Source organism: Lissotriton helveticus, chromosome 2_1 (genome assembly GCF_964261635.1).
Source record: "Lissotriton helveticus chromosome 2_1, aLisHel1.1, whole genome shotgun sequence".
NCBI classification, from domain to species: Eukaryota; Metazoa; Chordata; class Amphibia; order Caudata; family Salamandridae; genus Lissotriton; species Lissotriton helveticus.
In genome coordinates this window covers 49,281,746-49,293,460 of record NC_136059.1, presented here as the reverse complement: position 1 = coordinate 49,293,460, position 11,715 = coordinate 49,281,746, and the positions used below count along the sequence as shown (strand labels likewise).

The 11,715-nt window shown below is 58.7% G+C and overlaps 1 protein-coding gene across 1 annotated transcript in view; it reads left to right on the top strand.

Moving 5' to 3' along the window:
* The first annotated feature begins 5,748 nt into the window (after positions 1-5,748).
* LOC144819200 (uncharacterized) overlaps positions 5,749-11,715 on the top strand; it is a 115,974-nt gene continuing 110,007 nt past the window's right edge. The window contains exon 1 of the mRNA XM_078677175.1: positions 5,749-5,922. Within this exon, the coding sequence (XP_078533301.1) occupies positions 5,802-5,922 (121 nt within the window). The 5' untranslated portion in view covers positions 5,749-5,801. The remainder of the gene's footprint in view (positions 5,923-11,715) is intronic.

The window sequence follows — 11,715 nt, the reverse complement described above, 5'->3', positions numbered from 1 at the left end:
ATCCTCTGGAGCCAGCATCCCTGGCACCGTTGCCCTCTCTGGACCCATCCTCCGGAGCCAGCCTCCCTGGATCCTCTGCCCTCTCAGGAGCCAGCCTCCCTGGATCCGCTGCCCTCTCTGGACCCATCCTTTGGACACAGCCTCCTTGGATACTCTGCCCTCGGTGGACTTTGGTCCAGCATCTCACCACTTCCCTCTTTTACAACAAACTGCAGTTTATGTATCTAGTGAGGAAGGAAGTGCAGTGAGCAGAGCCAGGCTGGGTGCTTGCCTCACACACCGACGGCTCCTGGCAGGGACAGGTAGGAGAGCAGACATGATGGGCCGGCTCCTGAGAAGGATGGAAGTCCTGGAGGGAAGCATAGGACCTGGGGCTCTAGCAAGCAACATGGTGAGCCAAGCATTGGTGTACCTGGTGCTGGTCAGCATTGCAACAAGTGAGTACTGCTACTGAGGGCAGGGCAGAGCAGCAAGCTCCTACCCTTGTCTGCCACCCTCTTGTGAGCTCCTGCCCCTGTCTGACTCCCTCTTGCGAGCTCCTGCCCCTGTCTGTCTCCCTCTTGCGAGCTCCTGCCCCTGTCTGTCTCCCTCTTGCGAGCTCCTCCCCCTGTCTGTCTCCCCCTTGCGAGCTCCTGCCCCTGTCTGCCTCCCTCTTGCGAGCTCCTGCCCCTGTCTGCCTCCCCCTTGCGAGCTCCTACCCCTGTCTGTCTCCCTCTTGCGAGCTCCTGCCCCTGTCTGTATCCCTTTTGCGAATTCTGCCCCTGTCTGCCTCCCTCTTGCGAGGTCCTGCCCCTGTCTGCCTCCTCTTGCGAGCTCCTGCCCCTGTCTGCCTCCCTCTTGCGAGCTCCTGGCACTGTCTGCCTCTCTCTTGCGAGCTCCTGCCGCTGTCTGCCTCCCTCTTGCGAGCTCCTGCCGCTGTCTGCCTCCCTCTTGCGAGCTCCTGCCCCTGTCTGCCTTCCTCTTGCGAGCTCCTGCTCTGTCTGCCTCCCTCTTGCGAGCTCCTGGCCCTGTCTGCCTCCCTCTTGTGAGCTCCTGCCCCTGTCTGCATCCTTCATGCGAGCTCCTGCCGCTGTCTGCCTCCCTCTTGCGAGCTCCTGCCCATGTCTGCCTCCCTCTTGTGAGCTCCTGCCCCTGTCTACCTCCCTCTTGCGAGCTCCTGCCCCTGTCTGCCTCCCTCTTGCGAGCTCCTGCCCCTGTCTGCCTCCCTCTTGCGAGCTCTTGCCCCTGTCTGCCTCCCTCTTGTGAGCTCCTGCCCTTGTCTGCCACCCTCTTGTGAGCTCCTGCCCTTGTCTGCCACCCTCTTGTGAGGTCCTGCCCCTATCTGCCTCCTTCTTGCGCGCTCCTGACCCTGTCTGCCTCCCTCTTGCGAGCTCTTACCCCTGTCTTTCTCCCTCTTGCGAGATCCTACCCCTGTCTGTCTCCCGCTTGGGAGCTCCTGCCCCTGTCTGCATCCCTCTTGCGAGCTCCTACCCCTGTCTGCCTCCCTCTTGTGAGCTCCTGGCCCTGTCTGCCTCCCTCTTGAGAGCGCCTGCCCCTGTCTGGCTCCCTCTTGCTCCTGCCCCTGTCTGCCTCCCTCTTGCGAGCTCCTGCCCCTGTCTGCCTCCCTCTTGCGAGCTCCTGCCGCTGTCTGCCTCCCTCTTGCGAGCTCCTGCCCATGTCTGTCTCCCTCTTGCGAATTCTGCCGCTGTCTGCCTCCCTCTTGCGAGCTCCTGCCCATGTCTGCCTCCCTCTTGTGAGCTCCTGCCCATGTCTGCCTCCCTCTTGTGAGCTCCTGCCCCTGTCTGGCTCCCTCTTGCGAGCTCCTGGCCCTGTCTGCCTCCCTCTTGCGAGCTTCTGCCCCTGTCTGCCTCCCTCTTGCGAGCTCCTGCCCCTGTCAGTCTCCCTCTTGAGAGCGCCTGCCCCTGTCTGGCTCCCTCTTGCGAGCTCCTACCCCTGTCTGTCTCCCTCTTGCGAGCTCCTGCCCCTGTTTGCATCCCTCTTGCGAGCTCCTGGCCCCTGTCTGCCTCCCTCGTGCGAGCTCCTGCCTGCCTCCCTCTATGGAGCCAGCCTCCCTGGCACCTCTGCCCTCTCTGAACCCATCCTCTGGAGCCATCCTCCCTGGATTCTTTGCCCTCTCTGGAGCCAGCCTCCCTGGCACCACTGGCCTCTCTGGACCAATCATCTGAAGCCAGCCTCCCTGGCACTTCTGCCCTCTCTGGACCCATCCTCTGGAGGCAGCCTCCCTAGAGCCTCTGCTCTCTCTGGAGCCAGCCTCTGCAGCCAGCCTCCCTAGATCCTCTGCCCTCTCTGGAGCCAACCTCCCTGGATCCTCTACCCTCTCTGGAGCCAGCCTCCCTGGCACCTCTGCCCTCTCTGGAGCCATCCTCTGGAGGCAGCCTCCCTGGCACCTCTGCCCTCTCTGGACCAATCATCTGGAGCCAGCCTCCCTGGCACTTCTGCCCTCTCTGGACCCATCCTCTGGAGCCAGCATCCCAGCATCCCTGGATCCTCTGCTCTCTCTGGACCCATCCGCCCTGGCACAGCTCCAATCTCTGGACCCAGGTTGCCTGGATCCTCTGCCCTCTATGGAGCCAACATCCCTGGCACCTCTGCCCTCTCTGGAGCCAGCCTCCCTGCCACCTCTGCCCTCTATGGACCCATCCTCTGGAGCCAGCATTCCTGGATTCTCTGCCCTCCCTGGAGCCAGCCTCCCTGGCAACTCTGCCCTCTCTTGAGCCAGTTTCCCTGGCACCTCTGCCATCTCTGGAGCCAGCCTCTGGAGCTAGCCTCCCTGGCACCCCTGCCATCTCTGGAGCCAGCCTCCCTGGCACCCCTGCCACCTCTGGAGCCAGCCTCTGGAGCCAGCCTCCCTGCACCAAGCATCCCTGGATCCTCTGCCCTCTCTGGAGCCAGCCTCCCTGGCACCCCTGCCACCTCTGGAGCCAGCCTCTGGAGCAAGCCACTCTGCACCCAGCATCCCTGGATCCTCTGCCCTCTCTGGAGCCATCCTCTGGAGGCAGGCTCCCTAGCACCTCTGCTCTCCCTGGACCCATCCTCTGGAGCCAGCCTCCCTAGCACCGCTCTAATCTCTGGAGCCAGCCTGCCTGGATCCTCTGCCCTCTATGGAGCCAACATCCCTGACACCTCTGCCCTCTCTGGAGCCAGCCTCCCTGGCACCCATCCTCTGGAGGCAGCCTCCCTGGCACCTCTGCCCACTCTGGACCCATCATCTGGAGCCAGCCACCCTGGCACCTCTGCCCTCTCTGGACCCATCATCTGGAGCCAGCCTCCCTGGCACCTCTACCCTCTCTTGAGCCAGCCTCCCTGGCACCTCTGCCCTCTCTGGAGCCAGCCTCACTGGCACCTCTGCCCTCTCTGGAGCCAGCCTCCCTGGCTCCTCTGTGCTCTCTGGAGCCAGTCTCCCTGGCACATTTACCCTCTCTGGAGCGAGCCTTCCTGGCACCTCTGTCCTCTCTGGAGCCAGCGTCTGGAGCCAGCCCCCCTGGATCCTCTGCCCACACCGGAGCCAGCCTCCCTGGCACCTCTGCCCTGTCTGGAGCCAGCCTCCCTGGCACCTCTGCCCTCTCTGGAGCCAGCGTCTGGAGCCAGCCCCCCTGGATCCTCTGCCCACACCGGAGCCAGCCTCCCTGGCACCTCTGCCCTGTCTGGAGCCAGCCTCCCTGGCACCTCTGCCCTCTCGGGAGCCATCCTCTGGAGGCAGCCTCCCTGGCACTGCTGTCATCTTTGGAGCCAGCCTCTGGAGCCAGCCTCCCTGCACCCAGCCTCCGTGGCATCTCTGCCCTCTCTGGAGCCAGCCTCTCTGGCACCTCTGCCCTCTCTGGAGCCATCCTCTGGAGGCAGCCTCCCTGGCACTGCTGCCATCTCTGGAGCCAGCCTCTGTAGCCAGCCTCCCTGGATCCTCTGCCCACACTGGAGCTAGCCTCCCTGGCACCTCTGCCCTCTCTGGAGCCAGCCTTCCTGGCACCTCTGCCCTCTCTGGAGCCAGCCTCTGTAGCCAGCCTCCCTGGCACTGCTGCCATCTCTGGAGCCAGCCTCTGGAGCCAGCCTCCCTGCACCCAGCCTCCCTGGCACCTCTGCCCTCTCTGGAGCCAGCCTCCCTGGCACCTCTGCCCTCTCTGAGGCCATCCTCTGGAGGCAGTCTCCCTGGCACTGCTGCCATCTCTGGAGCCAGCCTCTGGAACCAGCCTCCCTGGATCCTCTACCCACACTGGAGACAGCCTCCCTGGCACCTCTGCCCTCTCTAGAGCCAGCCTTCCTGGCACCTCTGCCCTCTCTGGAGCCATCCTCTGGAGGCAGCCTCCCTGGCACTGCTGCCATCTCTGGAGGCAGCCTCTGGAGCCAACCTCCCTGGATCCTCTGCCCACACTGGAGCCAGCCTCCCTGGCACCTCTGCCTTCTCTGAAGCCAGCCTCCCTGGCACTGCTGCCATCTCTGGAGCCAGCCTCTGGAGCCAGCCTCCCTGCACCCAGCATCCCTAGATCCTTTGCCCTCTATGGAGCTATCCTCCCTGGCACTCTGCCATCTCTACAACCAGCCTCTGGAGCCAGCATCCCTGGATCCTCTGCCCTCTCTGGAGCCAGCCTCCCTGGAACCTCTGCCTTTTCTTAAGCCAGCCTCCCTGGCACCCATCCTCTGGAGGCAGCCTTCCTGGATACTCTACTCTCTCTGGACCCATCATCTGGAGCCAGCCTCCCTGGCACCTCTGCCATCTCTGAAGCCAGCCTCCCTGGCACCTCTGCCCTCTCTGGAGCCAGCCTCCCTGGATTCTCTGTACTCTCTGGAGCCAGCCTCCCTGGCACTTGTACCCTCTCTGGAGCCAGCCTCCCTGGCACTTCTACCCTTTCTGGAGCCAGCCTCCCTGGCACCTCTACCCTCTCTGGAGCCAGCCTTCCTGTCACCTCTGTCCTCTCTGGGGGCAGACTCCCTGGAGCCTCTGCTCTCTCTGGACCCATCCTCTGGAGCCAGCCACCCTGGCACATCTGCCCTCCTTGGGGCCAGCCTCTGGAGCCAGCCTCCCTGGATCTTCTGCCCACACTGGAGACAGCCTCCCTGGCACCTCTGCCATCTCTGGAGCCAGCCTCCCTGGATCCTCTGCCCTCTCTGGAGCCAGCCTCCCTGGCACCTCTGCCCTCTCTGAAGCCATCATCTGGAGGCAGCCTCCTTGGCACCTCTGCCTTCTCTGGGCCCATCCTCTGGAGCCAGCCTCCCTGGATCCTCTGCCCTCTCTGGACCCATCCTCTGGAGCCTGCCTACCTGGTACGTCTGCCCTTTCTGGATCCAGCCTCCCTGGCACCTCTCCCCTCTCTGGAGCCAGCCTCCTTGAATCCTCTGCCCTCTCTGGAGACAACCTCGCTGACACCTCTGCCATCTCTGGAGCCAGCCTCCCTGACACCTCTGCCCTCTCTGGACCCATCATCTGGAGACGGCCTCCCTGGACCCATCCTCTGGAGCCAGCCTCCCTGGCACCTCTGCCCTGTCTGGACTTATCCTCTGGAGCCAGCATCCCTGGCACCGTTGCCCTCTCTGGACCCATCCTCCGGAGCCAGCCTCCCTGGATCCTCTGCCCTCTCAGGAGCCAGCCTCCCTGTATCCGCTGCCCTCTCTGGACCCATCCTTTGGACACAGCCTCCTTGGATACTCTGCCCTCGGTGGACTTTGGTCCAGCATCTCACCACTTCCCTCTTTTACAAAAAACTGCAGTTTATGTATCTAGTGAGGAAGGAAGTGCAGTGAGCAGAGCCAGGCTGGGTGCTTGCCTCACACACCGACGGCTCCTGGCAGGGACAGTGAGGAGAGCAGACATGATGGGCCGGCTCCTGAGAAGGATGGAAGTCCTGGAGGGAAGCGTAGGACCTGGGGCTCTAGCAAGCAACATGGTGAGCCAAGCATTGGTGTACCTGGTGCTGGTCAGCATTGCAACAAGTGAGTACTGCTACTGAGGGCAGGGCAGAGCAGCAAGCTCCTACCCTTGTCTGCCACCCTCTTGTGAGCTCCTGCCCCTGTCTGACTCCCTCTTGCGAGCTCCTGCCCCTGTCTGCCTCCCTCTTGCGAGCTCCTGCCCCTGTCTGCCTCCCTCTTGTGAGCTCCTGCCCTTGTCTGCCACCCTCTTGTGCGCTCCTGCCCTTGTCTGCCACCCTCTTGTGAGGTCCTGCCCCTATCTGCCTCCTTCTTGCGAGCTCCTGCCCCTGTCTGCCTCCCTCTTGCGAGCTCCTACCCCTGTCTGTCTCCCTCTTGCGAGCTCCTACCCCTGTCTGTCTCCCTCTTGCGAGATCCTACCCCTGTCTGTCTCCCTCTTGGGAGCTCCTGCCCCTGTCTGCATCCCTCTTGCGAGCTCCTACCCCTGTCTGTCTCCCTCTTGCGAGCTCCTGCCCCTGTCTGCATCCCTCTTGCGAGCTCCTACCCCTGTCTGTCTCCCTCTTGCGAGCTCCTGCCCCTGTCTGTATCCCTCTTGCGAGCTTCTGCCCCTGTCTGCCTCCCTCTTGTGAGCTCCTGGCCCCTGTCTGCCTCCCTCTTGCGAGCTTCTGCCCCTGTCTGCCTCCCTCTTGCGAGCTTCTGCCCCTGTCTGTCTTCCTCTTGCGAGCTCCTGCCCCTGTCTGCCTCTCTCTTGCGAGCTTCTGCCCCTGTCTGCCTCCTTCATGCGAGCTCCTGCCGCTGTCTGCCTCCCTCTTGCGAGCTCCTGCCCATGTCTGCCTCCCTCTTGTGAGCTCCTGCCCCTGTCTGCCTCCCTCTTGCGAGCTCCTGCCCATGTCTGCCTCCCTCTTGTGAGCTCCTGCCCCTGTCTGCCTCCCTCTTGTGAGCTCCTGCCCATGTCTGCCTCCCTCTTGCGTGCTCCTGTCCCTGTCTGCCTCCCTCTTGCGAGCTCCTGGTCCTGTCTGTCTCCCTCTTGCGAGCTCCTACCCCTGTCTGTCTCCCTTGTGAGCTCCTGGCCCCTGTCTGCCTCCCTCTTGCTCCTGCCCCTGTATGCCTCCCTCTTGCGAGCTCCTGGCCCTGTCTGCCTCCCTCTTGCAAGCTCCTGGCCTTGTCTGCCTCCCTCTTGCGAGCTCCTGCCCCTGTCTGCCTCCCTCTTGCGAGCTCCTGCCTGCCTCCCTCTTGCAAGCTCCTGCTCTGTCTGCCTCCCTCTTGCGAGCTCCTGCCCATGTCTGCCTCCCTCTTGCGAGCTCCTGGCCCTGTCTACCTCCTCTTGCGAACTCCTGGCCCTGTCTGCCTCTCTCTTGCGAGCTCCTACCCCTGTCTGCCTCCCTCTTGCAAGCTCCTGCTCTGTCTGCCTCCCTCTTGCGAGCTCCTGCCCATGTCTGCCTCCCTCTTGCGAGCTCCTGGCCCTGTCTGCCTCCTCTTGCGAGCTCCTGGCCCTGTCTGCCTCCTCTTGCGAGCTCCTGCTCTGTCTGCCTCCTCTTGCGAACTCCTGGCCCATCTCTGCCTCCCTCTTGCGAGCTCCTGCTCTGTCTGCCTCCTCTTGCGAGCTCCTGCCCATGTCTGCCTCCCTCTTGCAAGCTCCTGCTCTGTCTGCCTCCCTCTTGCGAGCTCCTGCCCATGTCTGCCTCCCTCTTGCGAGCTCCTGGCCCTGTCTGCCTCCTCTTGCGAGCTCCTGGTCCTGTCTGACTCCCTCTTGCGAGCTCCTGCCCCTGTCTGCCTCCCACTTGCGAGGTCCTGGTCCTGTGTGCCTCCCACTTGCGAGCTCCTGGCCCCTCTCTGCCTCCCTCTTACTCCTGCCCCTGTCTGCCTCCCTCTTGCGAGCTCCTGTCTCTGTCTACCTCCCTCTTGCGAGCTCCTGCCCATGTCTGCCTCCCTCTTGCGAGCTCCTGTCTCTGTCTACCTCCCTCTTGCGAGCTCCTGTCTCTGTCTGTCTCCCTCTTGCGAGCTCCTGCCCCTGTCTGCCTCCCTCTTGTGAGCTCCTGGCCCCTGTCTGCCTCCCTCTTGCGAGCTTCTGCCCCTGTCTGCCTCCCTCTTGCGAGCTTCTGCCCCTGTCTGTCTTCCTCTTGCGAGCTTCTGCCCCTGTCTGCCTCTCTCTTGCGAGCTTCTGCCCCTGTCTGCCTCCCTCTTGCGAGCTCCTGGCCCTGTCTGTCTTCCTTTTGTGAGCTCCTTCCCCTGTCTCCCTCCCTCTTGCGAGCTTCTGCCCCTGTCTGTTTTCCTCTTGCGAGCTCCTGCCCCTGTCTGTCTCCCTCTTGCGAGCTCCTGGTCCTGTCTGCCTCCCTCTTGCGAGCTCCTGGCCCTGTCTGCCTCCCTCTTACGGGCTCCTGCCCCTGTCTGCCTCCCTCTTGAGAGCTCCTGTATCTGTCTGCCTCCCTCTTGCGAGCTCCTGGCCCTGTCTGCCTCCCTCTTACGAGCTCCTGCCCCTGTCTCCCTCCCTCTTGCGAGCTTCTGCCCCTGTCTGTTTTCCTCTTGCGAGCTCCTGCCCCTGTCTGTCTCCCTCTTGCGAGCTCCTGGTCCTGTCTGCCTCCCTCTTGCGAGCTCCTGGCCCTGTCTGCCTCCCTCTTACGAGCTCCTGCCCCTGTCTGCCTCCCTCTTGAGAGCTCCTGTATCTGTCTGCCTCCCTCTTGCGAGCTCCTGGCCCTGTCTGCCTCCCTCTTACGAGCTCCTGCCCCTGTCTGCCTCCCTCTTGCGAGCTCCTGCCCCTGTCTGCCTCCCTCTTGCGAGCTTCTGCCCCTGTCTGTTTTCCTCTTGTGAGCTCCTGCCCCTGTCTGTCTCCCTCTTGAGAGCTTCTGTGTCTGTCAGTCTCCCTCTTGCGAGCTCCTGCCCTGTCTGCCTTCCTCTTGAGAGCTCCTGTCTCTGTCTGCCTCCCTCTTGCGAGCTCCTGGCCCTGTCTGCCTCCCTCTTACGAGCTCCTGCCGCTGTCTGCCTCCCTCTTGAGAGCTCCTGTATCTGTCTGCCTCCCTCTTGCGAGCTCCTGGCCCTGTCTGCCTCCCTCTTGCAAGCTCCTGCCCCTGTCTGTCTCCCTCTTGCGAGCTCCTGCCCCTGTCCGTCATCCTCTTGCGAGCTCTTGCCCCTGTCTGTCTCCCTCTTGCGAGCTCCTGCCCATGTCTGCCTCCCTCTTGCGAGCTCCTGGCCCTGTCGGCCTCCCTCTTGCGAACTCCTGGCCCTGTCTGCCTCCCTCTTGCGAGCTCCTGGCCCTGTCGGCCTCCCTCTTGCGAGCTCCTGCCCCTGTCTGCCTCCCTCTTGCGAGCTCCTGGCCCTGTCTGCCTCCTCTTGCGAACTCCTGGCCCTGTCTGCCTCCCTCTTGCGAGCTCCTGGCCCTGTCGGCCTCCCTCTTGCGAGCTCCTGCCCCTGTCTCCGCTCCTTTCTCTCTCACACCCTCAATGTAACTTCTCCTTTTCCTCTGACATTCTCTCATTGCAACTCTCCTCCTCTATCTCTCTCATACTCCCTCGTTGCGACGCTCCTCCTTTATCTCTCTCACACTATCATTGTAACTCTGCTCTTTTATCTCTGACACAGTCTCTCATTGTAACTTTGCTCCTTTATCTCTCACACAGTCTCCCAGTGCAACTTTGCTCCTTTCTCCCTCACACCCTCACTGTAACTTCTCCTTTTTCTCTCACACTCTCATTGCAACTCTCTTCCTTAGCTCTCTCACACTCAGGAAATAAAAAAAAATGTCTGTAATTAATGTTTTTGTTTCTAAATAATTTCTAATTACAAATATGTATTTGTTTGCAATTTCCTATTTTATTTTATTTAATATATTATTTGTAGGTATTTGTCATATGTATTAAACATTTTAATATGTTTCTACAAAATAAATGTGTATTTTAATTTTTAGCATAATTATATATTTTTGTTGTTGATATTTTGTTTGGTTTTAGTTTTGAACTGACTAGAGTGGGAATACTAATGTTTACCTCTCTGCAACCCAACACTTTCCCTACTGTTGCACTGACTGCAGTGGGAATAGTAAATGTTATCCCTCCTCTATTCAACACTTTCCCTACTGCTGCACTCACTGGAGTGGGAAACTTAAGTTTAAAGATTTTTAAATAGTTTAATGTTTTAATTTATAAAATAATGCGTTTTTAAATAGAATTTATGTTATTGGTATATGTGTGTATATATCTATAAATATATATATTACCTACTGGCAGTTGCCAGTAGGTATATATAGTTAGGATTTTTTCTCTATGGGATTTTTGAAAATTCTATGTCTAATAACTTTGGCGTTTGTGGACGGAATTGGCTGAAATTTTCTGGAAAATGGCACATTTTGTTTCTGAGCAGCCCCTGAAAATTTGGGGGGGTTTCGTCAAGCGGGGGCCGAGAAAAAAGGGGGGTCCCAAAACGTGTTTTTAACATTGAGTTTTCCATAGGGCGGTTGGCCTCACTTTTAGCCCGAACGGCTGAATGGATTTGCACGAAACCTGGCAAAATTGTAGGGACTGGTAGCCCGATGTGCCTTTGCTAGGTCTCAATATATGTGCTTCAGTGGATTTTGAGAAATTAACGTTCAAAAAAAGATATATATCTGTAACAGCGGACCGGGCAGCGCTCCGGTTCGCGGACTTTTCGCGGTACGGAGCTTTGTGAAGCGAAGCTGATTGGTTCTCCGGTGTCTGTGAACATTCCAAACAGTCCGTAGCGGCCGCCATCTTGTCTCTCTGTAGGATCGAGAGACAAGAGGAGGCCAAAGCGAAGGGGCAAATGACCATAAGGGGGCATAGTAGATCCTCGCTGACCCCCTAGGTTTGATGTGGAGGTTTTAAAAGGGCCCCGCGGGGCAAAAAAAATAAATAATAATAATAATCGAACGGCTGAATGGATTTGCACGAAACTTGGTAAAATATTAGGGACTGGTAGCCCGATGTGCCTTTGCTAGGTCTCAATATATGTGCTCCAGTGGATTTTGAGAAATTAACGTTCAAAAAAAGATATATATCTGTAACAGCGCTCCGCTTCGCGTAACGGAGGTTTGCGAAGCTGATTGGTTCTCCGGCGTCTGTAAACATTGCAAACAGTCCGTAGCGGCCGCCATCTTGTCTCTCGGTAGGATCGAGAGACAAGAGGAGGCCAAAGCGAAGGGGCAAATGACCATAAGGGGGCATAGTAGATCCTCCTTGACCTCTTAGGTTTGATGTGGAGGTTTTAAAAGGGCCCCGCGGGGCAAAAAAAATAATAATAATAATAATCGAACGGCTGAATGGATTTGCACGAAACTTGGCAAAATTGTAGGGTCTGGTAGCTCGATGTGCCTTTGCTAGGTCTCAATATATGTGCTTCAGTGGATTTTGAGAAATTAACATTCAAAAACAAGATATATATCTGTAACAGCGCTCCGCTTCGCGGAGATAAAATTATCCCTGTATTACCTAGCTGTTGCTAACACCAGTTAGCGACGGCTAGTAGGAGATAGCGACCATCTTGGGCCCCACTTTGCATGTGAGTGATATTTATCACTAATGACATGCAAAGTGGGCATGCCAAGATGTTAGCGACTGGAAACAGTCGCTAACATCGCTATCTCCTATTACCAACTTTTGGAAATATTCGCGATAAGCGCGAATATCTCCAAAAGCTACCACCTGCCCTGAGCAGTTCTTAGCCATGTTATCCAATGGGAGGTGGATAACATGGCTAAGAGCATTAGCTCGGTAATGCATGAATATCGCTGAGTTTTCAGCGATATTAATGCATTGCGGTCGTTTTTTATCGTATTTGCGATAAACCTTGATAATAGCAAGGTTTATCTGCGATAATTTCTGAAGATGCTTAGCGGTAAAAAATTCGTTG